This window comes from Sarcophilus harrisii, chromosome 5, assembly GCF_902635505.1.
Source record: "Sarcophilus harrisii chromosome 5, mSarHar1.11, whole genome shotgun sequence".
NCBI classification, from domain to species: domain Eukaryota; kingdom Metazoa; phylum Chordata; class Mammalia; order Dasyuromorphia; family Dasyuridae; genus Sarcophilus; species Sarcophilus harrisii.
Window position 1 is genome coordinate 223,746,166 of NC_045430.1, and position 17,755 is coordinate 223,763,920.

Genomic DNA, 17,755 nt, shown 5'->3' on the forward strand with positions numbered 1-17,755 from the left:
TCCAACAATAGAACATATCCTTTTTGAATATTGAACCATCTGAGAAGGGTAAAGTCTTCTTATGGTATAATAAAGAAATCTAATTTCTTTGGTCTGGGGTTTGGAAAAGATGCTAATTTTAGATCTAGATTTACCTCAAATTCCAAGAAGATATTATTCTAACTGTTATTCAATAATAATTATTTAAGTTATGTTTGAATTACAGAAATTCTAAATCATTAAATTTTCAAACTATTGAGTTTTTTGTCTTATTTCAAATTTAAAAGTTTTCAAATGTAAGTAGAACTTATAATGATTCAAATAAGATATATATACATATATATATATATACACACACACACACATATATATATATATATACATATCAATTTATATCAGATCATACACATTAACAATACAAAGTAGAACTACATAAGCCTCAAGACAGTTTATAACTTTGTGGGATCTTGGGTCCATTTCATTCCTGCTCCATCTCCTGTCTTCCTGGGATGTTAATGATCCCTTCAGGAAAGCTGGCTCAATATCTTGGAGTTATGGTCTTTCCACACTCTTATCCAATCAGAGGCAAAAATTTTTGTTGAGCTCCCACCTCCACTATTTACCTCAACTCTATCTCCTTTCTTGCATGGCAAAGGTAATGAAACTAGCTTGAGGAGCTCTGGACCTGTCCTGTCCTATTACAGAAGCCTCATCCCTGGCTTCCCTACTTCTATCACATTCTCTGTGCCTAACACTCCTCTTTTCTCAAAAGTATCCTATTCTTTCTATCAAAAATCACATCACTTGTATGCTGATGAAAAATAAACAACAGAAACACAATGTCCAATTATTGACTACTGACTTTCCAAAATTTAAATTCTTAAGGCATTCAAGAGCCCCATACTCTGGATGGCTCTGTCTGTTTCTATCTATTCCCTCTCATGAGCTTAAATTATGGCCAAACTAGACTATTTACCTTTCTCTTGATTTCTGACATTCTATTCCTCTAACTAGAAGATCCTCCTGCTGAAATCCTACTCATTCTTCAAGAGTCCATTCAAAAGCCATTGCCTTAGATTTTAAAAAGACTTCCTCCAAGGTGTGGCTCCTATGACAATGGAGTCAACTAGGGAAAAATCCCCTGCTGCCTGGCTACCCCTACAAAGACAAATGAATTAGAAGAAGAGCTCAGCATTCCAGGTGTGCCCAAGGCCACAAACAAGAGTCCTAATTAGGGGAGAAAGGTCTGGGTGCATGATAAACATTGGGAAGGAGCCACTTCGGAGACTGAAAGTGCAGTGGGGCATCAAAGTTCCACAGGTGATCAAGCTCTTCAATAGTTCTCATGTTCACAGAGCTCCTTTCTCATTTTATGTGTTTAAAAAAATAGATGTGAGGAAGCTGAAATATGAAGGAAAACTAGCAAATCTTTCCATCTGAAAACCTAAGTAATGTAATTCAAAGAATTTGCAATGATTTTAACGATCCATAAAACCGCTATAACTTATTCTGTAGCAAATAAAGGAGAAAGTAATGAGGAAACATCTCTTTCTCCTCTTGATTTCCCGGGCTGGAGGTCTGTCTCCCTTGCCTCTTTCTCAGTCTTCCCCATCCTGCTGTTTTCATTCTCTAAACAGAAGATTGAATGAGATCTACTGACTTGAGAAATCACCTAATCTAATGCTTTTATTTTACAAAGAAAGAAACTGAGGATCGGGGTTAGGGCACTTAACTAAGGGCACCAAGATAATAAGTCTGAGTGATGGCAATTTAACTCAAGACCTCTGACTCTAAACCCAGCACACCATGTGGCACTGCATGTGAAGATATCCAGAAGTATGTGTCACATCCAGTTACTATTCAAAATATTCCTATTTAATCAGGTACATTGTAAAAGCTGATGAACTCCACTAGTTCATCTTTTCAGGCACATTTATGACACTGTAGAAAGAAGCAATATGTTCTGGCAAGTAGAGATTTGGCCTCAGGGTCTGGACAAGCAAGACCCAGTGCAATCTCTGCTTTCTACGGGCTCTGTGCCCAATGCTCCAAGTTACCCAGTGCACTGGGGAGAGAGTCAGCAGCTGGAAATGTCCCCACCCTGAGGTTGGCCACCTTGAAGAGATCTCAGGTTTGGATCCCATTCTGTGCTCGACAAGAGTGTTTTGTGATAACTGATTTTCTTGGGAACTTTCCTGAAGCTCCACCAAAACAAGGTGCCTTGTGACACAGCAATTGACTGTTAAAATTATATTCAATATTGTTTGGCATAAAGAGTTATATTCTAATTCCTAAAATCAGTACTATTATAATCACTCTGAACAACTCATCCCGTGACCGTGTAAAATAAAAACTTGTAGTCCATGTTACATGAAAACAAAACAATAAGCATTTATAATCTGGATATTTTTCTTTAATAACCCCTATTAATCTTGTCCATCATTTTTCTTATCAATACTCCTCAGATATTCCCCAGATGCCAAATTATGAATACCACTTAAAGGGCTGTTACTTCCTTTCACTGCTACTTGTTTCAGGATCCCCAGCTTCTCCCCATGCCAGTCCTCTTAGGAAGCTCAAACCTACAAGTCTTCCCCCTTACTTTCGGGCTCAGAAGAAGGGCTAGATAGTAAAAATGAGTTATGGGTTATACACATTTCTGTCAAGAAGCTTGAGACCAGCTGGTAGAGAAAGAGGCTGTATCAGTGATAGAGAAACTCCCTTAAGAGGAAACATCAACAGCACCTTCTCTGAGAGTTGTCTGGAGCCCAGAGAAATCAAAATGGGAAATTAAGGGAATGGATCTGCCTGGATTACAGAGCTAGTGTGCATTAGAGTGTCTTGTTCCTGGCTCACAGTGGATAGAAAAGTCAACTATATTCACTGTGCCTTACTCCAAACTTAGCCATTCTTTAAACTTCTGAAAAACAAGCTGAGTAACTGAGTACTTTAAGAAAACAATCCATAAAAAGATTTAAGAAGCTTCTCTTCATAGAACCATTACAAAAGAATGACAGGCTTACAGAAAGTATAGTCACGTCTCATTAAATAGTGGCATAGAACCAAAATTGGAAAGGACCTTAGACAGCCCCTTGTATAACCTTTCACCCAATGGAAAGCTCTCTATAACGTATATATGTATACGTTTTGTATGCAGTGATTCTCCCTACCATAAAAACACACCTAATTATGTTAACATACAATCCATATTTATTCATTCACCGTACAAGGAGATCATGAAAAATGGTCAAATCCAGATATGTTATTCATAACAATTTCCTTATTTAGACATGTAACAATCTTCCAAAAAATGTTATCCAACCACCATTGAGAATAAGATCCCCCAAAATGAAATGTCCAAATAATTGAAGCTTATTCTTTTTAAGTAATAAACTTTTTTAAAAATGCAAACCTTTTAAAATGTCATTAACTATCTTTCCTTAATAGAAGATAATGAGATAATGAATTTATTTTGATTTTTAACATGCTAAATATAGTGATAATACAGAAATGATCTCAAGCACTACTAAACAATGTAGAGCTATTTCTCTCAACATTAAAGAGCTCCAAAAGGTTTCAATTCTAGAAATTCTTCTATCTGTTGTTTCCCTTGGTTTTTCTGTGAAATTTCATAAAGGAGTTGGAAGAGGCCAACTAGTCAAATTTCATACATCTAGAGGTCCCCCTTTCTCTGTTAGTTGTGGTTTTGGGGAGTCACCATATATGCCTGCTTTTAAGCAGTCCTTCTCACATGTGACACCTAATTACTGAGAGACTAATTCATAAAGCATAAAAATTAAATAAAAAGAAGGCTTGAAGGGCCTGCATGTGAGAAAACTGTTGTTCATGGCCTTTGCAGACCAATAGTCAACTCAAACATATATTGCATTTTATTACGAAGCATATTTTATACATGATCTTCTCTGAACTTCAACTCTATGAGGTAGGAAATTCAAGTATCATGATCCTTCCTTGCCGAAAGAACTAAAGCACAGTAAAGTTAACTGCTCTGTTCAAGGCCACATAACTTACAACAAATGTAGTGTTCTTTCCAACACAAATCAGCTTCATCCTGCCAATCTCTGCCCTCTGAGCACTCCATTAATATGCTATTCTTATGCCTTCTTATGCTGTAGCCAGGGCAGTGGGTTATTCTGTATATAAAACTTGAGTGTAAAACTTATGGATCATACTAACTTGTCAGGGCTTTAAATACAAGCCAAGCAATCAAATCTGTATTTGTCATGACAACTTCAACTAAATTTGGAAAGATTTGTCACCAGGTGACAACAGGTGATTAAATTATTTTAGCCACAGCAAATCTACTAAGGCATGGAGAGGTTGTGACCTACATCAGTGGAAGGATTAGCCACACTGATGTAATTATAAATGTTTTCAAGTATCTTACTTGCTCAGAAACTATTCTTGCTTACTTCTTGGTTCTCTGATATCTTACAGAATTGTCTTAGATGAACTATAAAAGCATTAGATAATTGCATTTTATGTAAATTTTAAAGAGTGTTAGGCAGATAAGCCTAACTGGTTTTCTTTCTAGTAAAGAACAAATGTTTTTGCTCCTGTGCTTCAAATGCTCTTGTGTTTGAGTCCTAGCTTCATACCTCATTGCAGCGTACTCATGATCCTGGCTTTTAAAAGGTTGTCCAAAGGACTGCAAACTCTTAACTTTTCTACAAAGCTGGAGGGACTTCAAGTACAGTCCTGGGAACAGATATAGTGAGCTTTCTAAGTACCCATCAAGATAAGGATGGAGAGGTTTGTAACAAGGAAACTGGCTACTTGGCACTGAATTCCTTGGCAACTACAATACAAGAAATAAAGAAAAATACAAAATGATGCTCAGCTTAATGTAGACCATTTATTTTAAACTCACAATTGTGGACAACAAGGCAGAAGGTAGTAAGATCACAAGCCTATAAACTTTAACCTGGTTGGGGCTGTTCTCTATGTGAGATCTTTGTCCAAATAGGTGGACTTAACTATTGAAAGAACTGAATCACATCAATGTTAACATTTTGACTGTAAGTAAAATCAGAAGATGAGAGGTAGCTGCCGCTAAATGGACAGAAGATTCACAGAGGTTTTTATTGTACAGGCAAAATAAAAAGGTATTGGTTTAATGAGACAAAGCCTTGAGGAAAGGTATCACCAGGCATTTATTAGTCAATAAGCATTGCTGTGCTTGTGATAAGTTCTTTCAAAAAGGTCAACATGAAAATAATTAGACCTTAGGTGTTAACATCCTTATATAGGATAAAGAGGTATATTCAATAAAAAAACTCAACAAGGTTTCCAAATGAAATGATATTGCAACAAAATCAATGCAAAGGTAAGAACAGTGACTAGTAGGCCACTCAACAAGCATTTATTAAGTGATCACTATATATGTTAAGTACTATGACTACAAATTCAAGCAAAAAAAGCCCCTGTCCTCAGAGAGTTGATATTCTATTGGGAGAATACCTAAAAGGAAAGTGAAAATTGGGGAGAGATATGATGGATATGATGGAGAAGATTGAATTACAGGCCGATGAGAGACAAAGAAATAGTTGTCCTAAGAAACCTCCTTACCATACTAGGAAGAGTCATCCAATCAGAGAGAAGGTCCCCTAAGAGCAAGGATCCAAAGTGAGAATTCCAAAATGAATTCAAGTAACTGGGGCCAGTGGAGAAGTCCAAAATGGAGCCTGAAGAGCAATTTGTATGTGAAATGGAAATTCATGGGTTTACACTGAAGACTCTTTTTATGTTGTGCTGTGTATATAGAAATGGATTTTTTTTGGGTGGGGGTCTTTTTGTATTTAACTTAAAATGAATTTTAAAAAAGGAAATGAAGAGATGACTGGCTAGCCTAGGTGTCCTCCTTAAATGGAAGTTGTGGGAGGGGCCAATAAATGAGGATGAAGACAACAACAAAAAAATACTCAAATGAATCTGTGAAAACATAGATTTAGGAATGAAAAAATTAATTGAAAAAGAGGGCTCAAGAATAAGTGATTATGAACATGACAATAACCCTGGAGGCTTATGCTGATCATACAAATCCTGAGGATTATATTTGGACTGAGAAAGACCAGAGTTTGAATCCTACTTAAGACAATTTACTAACTCTGGGATCCTAATTTAATTAAATTATCTAATTTCTCAGCATCAGTTTCCTCACTTGTAAAATTCCAATGATAGTATCACCTACCTTAAAAGGACTGTTGTGAGATCAAGAGTTTTGCAAACTATAAAGTCCTATATAAATACTGATTATTAAAGATTAATTATTATTTTTGAGGAAAGCAGTCAGTTGGCTCAGTGCATAAAGTGCTAAGCCTGGAGTCCAGAAGCCTCATCCTCCTTAGTTCAAATCTGGCTTCAGACACTTTATTAACTGAATAATCCTGGGCAAGTTACTTAACCCTGTTTACCTCAGTTTCTCATCTATAAAATGAGTTGGAGAAGAAAATAGCACACTCCTCCAGTATCTCTGTCAAGAAAATTCCAAATGGGACTTTTCTCAGCCTTAGTTTCCCATTTCTGAGAAAAGCATTAAAAGGTGTTGAGCATAATGAAAATTTAAAAAATGAAATAAAATAAAGTATATTTTTAACAGTGAAGAAATGATTTGTTATTAATATGAGAATAATTTCAGAAATAATACTATATGCAAAATCATGGATTTGTCAGACAAAGATAGAAGCATAAAGCTAGAAGAATAAAATGAGAAAAAAGGTATGCAATTAACACAATTTCAATGTGTCTTAAACAAGTTAGTAATGTCAACAATGGGATACAGATGTAAGAAAGAACAAACACCAATAACAAAACCTTTTTATGAGACAGATGTAAGTTAAGTGCCAGGATGAAGAGGCTGAAGGAGCCTATTAAGTGCCTTACAAGTACTTGACTCATCAAGTCAAGAGATATGGTAGCCAAGGGCAATCCTTGAATTAGATTATTTATAAATACATACATATTTTATGTATGTATGTATGTATTTTGAAATTTACAGAGAAGGATGGTAGAAAATAATAAATAGTCTCCCACTATCTAAGAGACAGACATACAATAATAGGTAAAAACTAAAAACTAGTTTGAAGAAAGCCTGATAGGAGAACTAAGGAAAGGAAACTTAAGGATGAAACTGAAAGGTCAACCAATACATGTATATAAAAGAATTGTAAATACTTGTATGACCAGTTAATTTTTGTCATCTATCACTATGAATCCACTGTAGTGGGAACTCTTAATTTACCTCAGTAATGGTTTTACCTATAGATGAAGTAGAAGTGACAACAAAAATACAAAGTCAGGATAAAAGGGTGGATCAGATGAAATGAACATCAAAAAAGAGATTTGAATTAGAAGAAATAGTTATGAAATCACTGATTCACAAACTATCTGGAAGTGAGATATATATATATATATATATATATATATATATATATATATATATATCTCTGGAAGTGAAAGATACATATGTGTGTGTGTGCTTGTGTGTGTGTGTGTGTGTGTGTGCGTAAGAATAATCTTGGATATTATCACCGCCCCCTTCAAAATCAATTAGGAGACCATTAACAGCCATTGCTTTATAAGTCTGTTTTTTCATCTATAAAAAATTTTCATGGAAATAAATTACATGTATAAGATGTACAAAAGTAGTGTACCTGTAAGTCTTTATTAAAGGCTTTAAGCTTTGATTAAAGCTGCACTGAAACTTTTGGGATGTTCTACCTGCCAATGACATATATAATGAGCGATAATATAGGTTACGCTAAGTATTCTTTCATGGAAGAGCATCTCTTTATATACAAGTCATCAAAAGATGCAGACCACATAATATACTGTATTTATAACTGACTTTTTAGAAAAAAAAATCTTTCCATTTCGCAGAGCAAACCACTTCCTTAAAGCCTCTAGCTTCCTATGTATACATTAAAATTTTGCAAAATTCCTGGAAATATATAACAGCAGAGAATTTTGTTTTGTGATCCTCTTATTAATATTAGATAGGACATAAAATAGAAAGATATGAACTTGGAGTACTTGAATGCATGTCCAAAGTCCAAGTTAAAGGGGATTCCTCAGGGTTTGGAATTCTTAACCTTTTTTGGGTCATGGATCACTTGATCAATCTGGTGAAATCTAGGGGACTCATCAGACTAATGTTTTTAGGTAACTGAAGGAAATGTTAAATTTCAGTTAGAGGTAAGTGAAAATAAAGATTGTTTGTTTCCCCGTCCAAGTTCATGAACCCCAGCCTTAGAACCCTGCTATATGATTATATCCTACAAATGCTCGTGTGTGGATGGGATACTGAAGGCCATCACACAGATACGTGGACCAAAAAAGACAGTCATTCAAAAAAAAAATCTGCCCTAACCATCTACACAGCATGGTTATACAATAAATGTATGAAGAACCAGCATTAAAGATGTGTGATTTGAAAAAAAAAAATACCACAAGGCAAAAGGGAAGTAGTGAGGGATAAATGATGGTCTGCAGCTGTCCTTAGAATGCCAAGAAAAAGGAAAAAAGGCCAGGCAGGTGAGTCAACTACTTATGGAAAACTGAGGGGATGTCTTGGTCCAGAGAGGCACAGATGATCACCTCACTGATCCACTTCTGAACTTCAAAGTATTCTGAAGGCTATCTTAAAGTATGTCAAAAGTGGCTCTTTACTAAATCCCCCAGAAGGTCAAATTCATTCAGGAGAGGCTAAGACTGTACACAAGTAGTGAACAGAACTGGGTAGTCAAAAGATATCTGGGTTTAAATCCTACTACATGGAGGGCACAGACTTTTTCTCAGCCTTAGTTTCCTCGTTTTTCAAATAAGGAGATTTGGAACCGAGGACTTTCCAACTCTAAATTTATGATTCTTGATCCACAAAATGCACTGCTAAATCTTAACGAATGTATCAGTAATTATTTTAGATATCTTAATCATGTACTCTTACTTTTACATCACTGTTCTTTCATAATTAAAAGCAAACAACTTTCTCCCTTAAGTTGAATCCTCCTTTGTGTCATTAAAAGGGAGCTTAGCAAAAATATGTTTAAATTAATACAACTTAAATATTATAAAGTATAGTAAATATTTAAAATGCAAAAAACATTCCTTAACTCATGGACCATACACAAACCAGCCATGAATCAGATTTGGTTGTCAGCCAGCCATGGCCAATGAAGTGCCTCACAACTCCCAAACTGTTGTTGTAGTTGGTGTTTTTTCAGTAAACAGAATTCAAAATATATTAGCTTAAATGGTTATCAAACATTACCATAAATCAAAGTATAGCCCAAGTGTTGTTGCAGAAAGACAACTCTGGATGGAGCAGTCTACATTTTGACAGAATAAATTGTAAAAAGAACCAGAAAATAAGAAATTTTCAGCATGGATTTGAAATACACAGCTATCATTCTATTCAGAATCAGAACTTTATTCCAATACTACATAAGGAAAGACCAGCCCAGAAAGGTTAAGCACTTTGCCACAGATCATACTACTGAGCTGCAGAGACTTACCTGCAATCCAGGCTTCCTGTCTTTTACACTGACATTCTATTACATTATGATTAGAATTCTAAATACAAAAGGACAAAATTATCAAATTAATGCCTAGAATTCGCATATGACACCATAGAGAGGCAAAAACAAGTTTAAAAGGTGGGGAGAAATTAAGAGTAATCAATTTTAAATAAAGCATTAAGTTCATTATAAGGAATTTGGGAAAACAGAATAATTTCATTAGAGAAAATGGAGTACAAATAGGGGCCAAAAAGGAGGGAAGAAGCAATGGAAAATAAAAATTTAGGATTAAAAACAATGTCCAAAAAATTCTCAAGATTCACCCTTCCAAAAGATACATTAGATTAATTTTACTACCTCTTTTGATTCAAAACTTAAATGGAAACTTGGTGGTTTGGTGGATGAAACCCTAGACTTAGCATTAGGAATATGTGAGTTTGAATGCTATCTCAGATACTTACTAGCTATGTGACTCCTGGAGCAAATCCACTAACTTCTCAGTTTTTGCCTCTACAGAATGGGGATAATAATAGCTAGTTTCTCATGAGGTTATTGTATCAATATGAAAATGTAAAATGTTTTGTAAATCTTGATGTGCTAACTAATTAGTTACTATTATGATGACAATGATTCCTTTACTACTCCTTCCTTTACAGTGGGGCAAATATTGCCAGAGTACTTAGTCCCCGTATGATTTAGGGAAAATTTCATCCTATGATTTAGATGTAAAGGAGTCCTTAGAGATCATCCAATCCAACTTCCCCCTTTTACAGGTGAAGAATTGAAAAGCAGAAAGAATAAATTAACAAATTAAGATCTCACAAGCAGTAAATGACACAAGTGAGAGGACTGGAGCCTACCAAGGTATTTCAATTCCAAAATCTTGAGCTCTTCCCATTACACTACACTGTTCTCAATGGTGTGAAGAGGGTTCATAGGAAGCTCTGTTATATATTTAACAAAAAAATTGAGGTTCTTTATGAAATATTAAAAGACCCCATATTTAAGATTATGGCAACATAACTTTCTGCAGATTTCCTACTCTCGGATGCCTTGTTCCAATTTCCAAGAAGTTTCTCTTGAAATAGAGAAGCAGATAATATGCTATAATCTTAAATTAAACAGATTCTGGTAAGATAAAAATCAAAGGAAAAGTCCTAAATCCAAAAAACAACATCTAAAAGTAACTTTTAAAATGCCAGATAGTATATGAATTATAATTTTAAGGCATTAAATCAATAGGGAAGTATAAAGAAAAAAGAAGAGAGAAAACTTCATGAATTCTTTCACCATGCAAATGTAACTCCGACAAATTTAAGTTGTTAGATTCATTTTATATTTACATTAAAAAATGAAATGTTATGAAGTGAGCAGAAGTAACAAGTATGAATGCAATTACCAGTGCAGTTACATATTTGGTGATTCAGTGCTTGTAACAACTGACAGATTGATTTAGTAATTTTCCCAATTTGGTATATTAAGTTGTATCATATGGTAAAAGTAAAAGTCCATAACCTATACTCAAACTTAACCTGTAGTTTTCACAAATGATTGTTTCTGGTCACTAGAGGGATCAAGAAAAAAGACCCATCACCACTTCAAAAGAAAAACCAACTGCCTATCCTCACCCTAATGACTGTATATGAAGTATAGAATTGGACGAATCAGCATGCAATTATCTCAAGAGACTAACCACTTAAGTGAGGAGCAATAAATGAAGATAGAAACTGAATAGAAAAGATTTGGAGTTTAACAAATGGAGAACACCATAAAGTATCTATGTTTATGTTAGACACTTCAGAAACCTCAACTTTGAAGACATTCTAATTTTACATATTAAAAAAAATTCAACTATTAAAAGGACAGAGTCACTTCTAAATTTAAAAAATGTCAACTTTTCATAGTAAATTTTCTTTTCTTTTTTCAAAATACTAAATGCAGCCCAGTTAAAATCCACACATGCCCATACCATGATGGAAATTTATAGTAGTTTTCTTCCATAGTTAGTACTCTGAGAATACAGAATGATGTCTACCATCAAAAGGAATGGCAAGGTGTGCCTTCTGATCACTCTCCCATCAAAGAGGATGGACCAAAGCACTGCTTTCCAGTGGCAAAGAGGCTTTGATATATTACAAGGGGTTCAAATTTCATTTCTTTAGTTTCTTACTTCACTGGTTAACTGCTTCAGAGATCCAGTGCTAACAGGAAGCCCAAGAATTCCTTCTGTCCTCTCTATTAAAAAGTCTGAAATGTGTCCCATCCCAAGTACAATTTCCACTTTTATTTTCTATTTCTAGACACAAATGTTTCACATAAGTCACATCTTCAAAGTCCAAAGTGTTTGTAGATAGTAATTTCACCAAGCCCCTAGACTTTTTTTTCAGGAAACTTTCCCTTTGCACTTTGGCATACTAGGAGCATATCTACATTTAACACCTGCAGAGCTGCTTCCTCCCTCCCCCATTTCAAATCAGTACACAAAATAGTTGAGGAGCCACTAATGTAATCCCACATGATAGAGCATCTGTTTTTACATCTGGCTCTCCTCAAATGTTTGAAAGTGATTAACACAGAAAAGGTTAAAAAAAATAAGAGAAGCTTAACCACAATAATAAGTAATACTGTCATTATTAAAAATCCTGCATTGCTAATTAGGATCCTTTGGCCATATTTAGAATGGAAAGGCATCATGGCACTTAGCAACAGTTGATAAAGAGAGGAAGAAAGTATATGACTAAGCATAAGTTAAACTAAATAATACATCAGTGAGAGGTAGGTCTTTCTTTAAAAAATAAACATTATATTGACATTTTACTTCATGCTACAATATGTAATTTTTAAAAAATAATAGGTTTCAGCAATTCAGAAAAAAGTATGATCAGCAACACTACATTTTCCGCTAGGCTCTTGATAATTATGAGAATGTCAAATTTAAGTAATGCCTCTAAGGTGACCTAATTATAAAAGTCTACACTATTTACATGATAACACTAAGAAAAATTATGTAAAAACAAATCTTATTTTTATGGTATTAAGTTTCATGTTTATTGTAAGATAAAAAAGTATAACTGTCACTTTTTATTAAAAATGTTGGTATACTTACACAAACAATGTTACAATAAGTGGGCAATAAGATATTTCTGACATTTGAACCAAATTAAAAGCTTTATAAAAAGCAATTTAGTAGTATATTTATACAACTGATGAAAGATTCCAACCACAAAGAGATTTTCTTTTAGTGATCCAAATCTGAAATTTCATTAGTATGGTGAGCAACTGGAAAACAAACCCCATTCCTGTGCAGGTAAGTGGGCAGTTTCAGAAGTAAATGGAGCCCAAAGGGACAACTGACCTGATCATAGTCATAATACAGCCAGTAGAGGTTAAAAACGGAACTTGAACCCAAACTTTCTGAATGTAAGGACAACCCTTTATCCCCTATACCATACTGCCTTTGGGTTAACTTCATTAAACAAAATATACATTTTTAAAACTGTAATTTCAATTTTTATGTAAGACTGTATTGGATTCAGAACGGTACTACTTTAAGTTAGCAATTTAAATTCATACAAAACATGCACCAGGATGAGAGTGGAGAAGGTGAGGAGAGGATGAAGAGAAGGTATATTAAAGGACAAACAAGGAAGACTAAAAATGAGAGCAGTATCCTTAAGTTATTAATGTCTGTAGTGTACTGGTAACACCTTAAGGTTCACTTAATTGCCACATCATCTCTGTTTACTTTAAAAAAATTTTTTTATCTGTTTATTTTTTTAAGAGAGACAAAGAAATAATTTCTAAAAGCTTTATCTTTACTTATTTCAAGAATTAGAATAATTCCTCATGAGAGAAAAAAGATATGATTGCCATTCGGTTATCAGAATTTTCATATGAGATTTCACATTTGCTCTGCTCCATTTGTAATTAAAATATAGCCACTATTAAAATAATGTGGCAAAGCCATTAAGTTCTCAAGCCCCACTCCCAAAAGACAGACAGACAGACAGACACACATGCACCAGTATAAAAGATAAAGAAAAATTAAGAATACAGGCCTTTTAGCAAAACAGTTTTGATTCAATTGCAATTTTAAGGTAAAGATTGCTAAATTTGAAAAAATTTTCTATCTAAATTTCAATTATGTTACATCTGTTACTTAAAACTAGCACAATGTGAAATAATTTCACAAAAACCCCCAGAATACTAAAGGTTTCAAACACAGTAGGAGGTAAAAAGACTCATGGTAGAATAGTACACAATATATCTCTTTTGTTAGCATCCTCTACTGGTGGATTCCAAAGACAGCAAGGAAAAGTGCCTCTAACATATGCATGTACCTTTCCATTTGGTTAATATACCAGAATGACAGGCATAAGGTACTGGAGTAGACTTTTCAAAAAAAAAAAAAAAAAAGATTCTAAGAAGTGGGAAGAAAGAAAATTTAACTCTTAAAATATATATAATATATAATACACAAAGCAATCAGGGTCATTTTGAAATCCATTTAAGCAGCTCTGATTTACCTCCATTACAGATGACTAACAAACAACATTAACATAGAAGTCACCGCTCGCTGGGTAAGGTTTGTTCCATGGGCAAACACAAGTCAACTGGCTGACTAGATGTCAACTTAACAGTACTCGCCACCTCACTGTACGTCACCCCCACCCAGAAGACATATTCCAGAACGGAAATTAAAATGTTTTATTTACATAAGCAACACAATCTGCTATGCTTCAATCTGGTATGAACAAAAATTATTTCCATACAAATGAAATCAAGTACCTCTATGAACACCTCCCACTGTAATCAACGCTTATTTGTTAACCATAAACCTTTGAGGGTTAACATTTTTACTGGCAGTTCTCCTCAGAAAATATCTGCAACTTAAACATGACTGCGTTGCTAAGAAATATTAACCAGTGCCCATCCTGAGATTTCACTGCAATGGCATGACAAGCTCATTTTTAATTCGCAAAATACATTGCTATTTACAGCCTAGAACACGGCTATGCTAATTATCTATGAATGAAACGCATTTCAGAACAACGACAGAAAAAGATGCAAAGCCAGGATCCCAAAGTGATGAAAATGGAAGGTACCTGTAATAGTACTATCTCAGACACCTTTTGTTTTCTGTGTGATGCCTGCCGCAGACAAACCGTTTTGCGCTAACCAGCCTCAAATCTGTTTGTCTAATATTAAACACAAAGGAAAAACACCGACAGGCATCGCGGTAAATAAAGGCGTCCCCGGAGGGCCAGGCGGCAGACAGGAGGGGGCTGACATGCCGGCGGCAGCAGAAAACTCAGCCCCATCTTTGTGTCAGTCTACCTGCACAAGTTGCCATTTGCCGCGGCGATCGGGAGCCGGCCTCTCTCCGCCGATCTCCGGGACCTTTCCGGAACGCCTTTTCCCCTTAGGTCATCTGTTGATCGGGCTCGGCCGGAGAACAGCCTAGCACGGGCTGCGGAGGAGAAGAGCCATTCTCTCTCCCGGGCAGGTAAACATGTTTACAGCAGCTGCACAGACACTGGTGGCTCAGACTCACATGTCACACACATGTCGTCAGCAACAAGAAAAGCCCCTTCCTCGGACGCCCAACCCCGTAATCCGGGGAGACGGCGCCGCGCTTTCCGAACTTACCTTTCCCGCAGCCCCCACGCCCGGGCGCTGCCTCCCGGGCCGGGGAGCCGGCCGCGGCGGGGCGGCGCGCCCTCCCGCCCCCGCCGCCCCCGCCGCCCCCGGGCCCGCGGCGGCGACCGCCCCACGCAACTTTCCACCGCAACTTCGCGCGTTCTTTCCCCGGGGGTGCAGACTGGCGCGACGCAGGGGGCCCCGAAACCCAAGGCCCGGAGCCGCAGGGCCGGCGCAGATCTGTCGTGGAGCCCGCTCCGCGGCTGCAGGGAGCAGCTCCGAGCTTCCTCGCCACCTCCAGACAGGAAGCCCCCCACACACACCACCTCAAATTGCTGGCCAGGGTGCCGAGCCCGCGGGCGGGGGAGACGAGTGGGGCTGCTTCAGCACAGCCCCTCAGTTTCCCACAGGACGGAGCCGCTGTCACGGGCACGGGATGTCCATCGCCCCCTCCTCAAACTCATTTCAGAAAGAATTCCCGTCGCCCCAAAGCGGCCCAGAGCCCCAGAACCGAGACGTCCGGGGCTCTCTTTACGTAGCCTCGGCGGCTCGGCCACACCGCTCCCACCCATGACTGTCCACGCAGGTAGAGAGGCGGCCGCGGGGCCGGGCACGCCAGGAGAGCTCGCCCGGTCAGGGGAGTTTCAGGCCGGCCAGGAAGGACTCGAGCGGAGACGCAAGAAACTTACGTGGGCTCGGCGGCCCGAGCCCCGCAGCCGCCCGGGGGCAGCCGCTGGGAAGGTGGGGGTGGGGGGCTTCGCCCGCCAATCAGCCCGGATCAATAGGCACCGCTGCACCGCGGCCGCCCGTCCGTCAGTCCGTCCGTCCCCCCCCTTCCCCTCCCACTCCAGCCGCAGACAGCTTCCAGCTCGGCTCCGCGCGTCTCCCCCAGGTAACAACTTCCCCAACAACCACACGCGCGCCGACCCCTCTCCCCCACGTGCCCCCCGGCGCTCCGGGCCCAGCTCCCCGGGCAGCGGGGCTCCCGAGCCAGGTAACTTGCCCGACGGCCGCGGGCACCACCCAGAGCGGGCGGACAGCAGCCTCCCCCACGCATCCGTCCTCTCCCCTCGGGAGACACAACTTCGAGCTTCCCTCGCCCCTGCCCTGGGAGCTGGGGGGGGGGGGGCAGGAGCTCCCCGCCCCTCCTGGCGCACCCAAAACAGTTCCCAACGTCCCCCTTCCCTCCCCGGCAATGCACACAGCATGCCCCCCCGGCCGCGCGGGTGCAGGGGCGGGGGCCCGCTTTAGCCCCTGGGGACGCGGGGAACAAGTTTGTTCCTCGGGCTCCTGGGGGCCTCCGGGCTGCCGGAGAATGACACTGAGCCGGGAGCGGGAGGCTAAGGAGGAGGAGGAGGAGAAGGGGAGAAGCGAGAGAGAGCCGGAGAGGGGAAAAGTGCGGAAAGCCTCGCGGCGGCTCCGCCCGCAGCCCGAGAAGTGGCCCCACCGCCCCGAGGGGGCCGGGATGCAGCCGCCGCCGCCGCCGCGGCAGCGGCTAACGGTCCAGGGAGGCAGGCGCGGCGGGAGCCGCTAGGCGGAGAGACGCCAGGTAAGGGCAGCCGAGCTAACGGTTCAGGCAGAGGCAGCGCGGCCGCCGGGCTGGGGCACAGGCGCGGCTCGGCTCGGCTCGGCTCCGGCTCCGGCTCCGGCTCGGGCTCCAGCCGAGCCGGGAGGAGGCGGCGGGGGGCTCCCAGCACTACTTTCTACTTTCCCACTCGACTTTCCCCGTTTCTCGCCCCGCAGCCCCCCAGCCCGGTCCGGCTCTCCCTCCTCAGCCCCGGGCGCGCCCCGGCGGCCGGGCTCGCCCTGGGCCCCGCCGCTCCCCGGGCCCGTCGGCGGACTCACCGTTATTGCGCCGCGGGTTCGCCTGCTTTCTGCGCTTACACCTGGGGCCATCCGCCATGATCCTCTCGCTTGTGTCTAAATGCTCGAGTCACCTCCTCCCCCTCCCTCCCTCCCTCCCCCTTCCCCCCCTCACCCCTCCGCCTCCACCCCTCCCTCCCTCCCTCCCTCCCTCCGCTCCCCCCTCCCCGGGCTCCCCACCGCACCTGGTTTACGACACTCGCGGCTTTACGACATCACCTTCCTTACACCTAGAGGCGCTCGCTCTACGACCGGAACCTTGTTGCTAGGGCGAGGGCGGTTTGCGGCAACGGTGGGCGCTGGCGAGCTTTGCAACTGAGGGGCCGAGGGAAAAGTTTCCCCTCAGGTACCCAGTGGGTGGCGGGGAAGCGGGAGACCGCTGGGACCTGGGCTGGGCAAGGTAAAGCGCGAGTCGAACGAAGCAAGGCGTTCATGTCCCTTGTGCCCCCTCCCTGCGCCCTCTCCCGGAGCCACAGCCACCCTCCCATCCGTGACGCGCGGTTGGGGGATTGTCGCATGGACACGTCCTGAGGTCTCTGACAGCAGCCGTGCTCCCCCTCCCCCCCTGCCTCCGAGGGCCCGGGTGTTCGGACGGGAAGGGGGGAGGGGCAGGGAGCCCCGCTTAAGCGCATCAGCGAGGTGGGGCGCCCAGGCCGGATCTCACCTGTGATGGCCTCAGCCTTCCGGCCCCTCCCCCACCCTCAGGGCGGACATAACGGACTGTGAGCCGCCTCGGC

The 17,755-nt window shown here is 40.7% G+C and overlaps 1 protein-coding gene across 2 annotated transcripts in view; it reads right to left on the reverse strand.

Annotated features, from left to right (window-relative positions):
* The window catches only part of ZEB1 (zinc finger E-box binding homeobox 1), a 191,828-nt gene extending 174,719 nt beyond the window's left edge, over nt 1-17,109 (reverse strand). The window contains exon 1 of one of the 2 annotated variants that reach the window (XM_031939756.1): nt 17,001-17,109. In XM_031939756.1, the coding sequence (XP_031795616.1) occupies nt 17,001-17,058 (58 nt within the window). In that variant the 5' untranslated portion in view covers nt 17,059-17,109. The remainder of the gene's footprint in view (nt 1-17,000) is intronic. The other variant, XM_031939755.1, reaches the window with a different exon arrangement.
* Nucleotides 17,110-17,755: the final 646 nt, after the last annotated feature.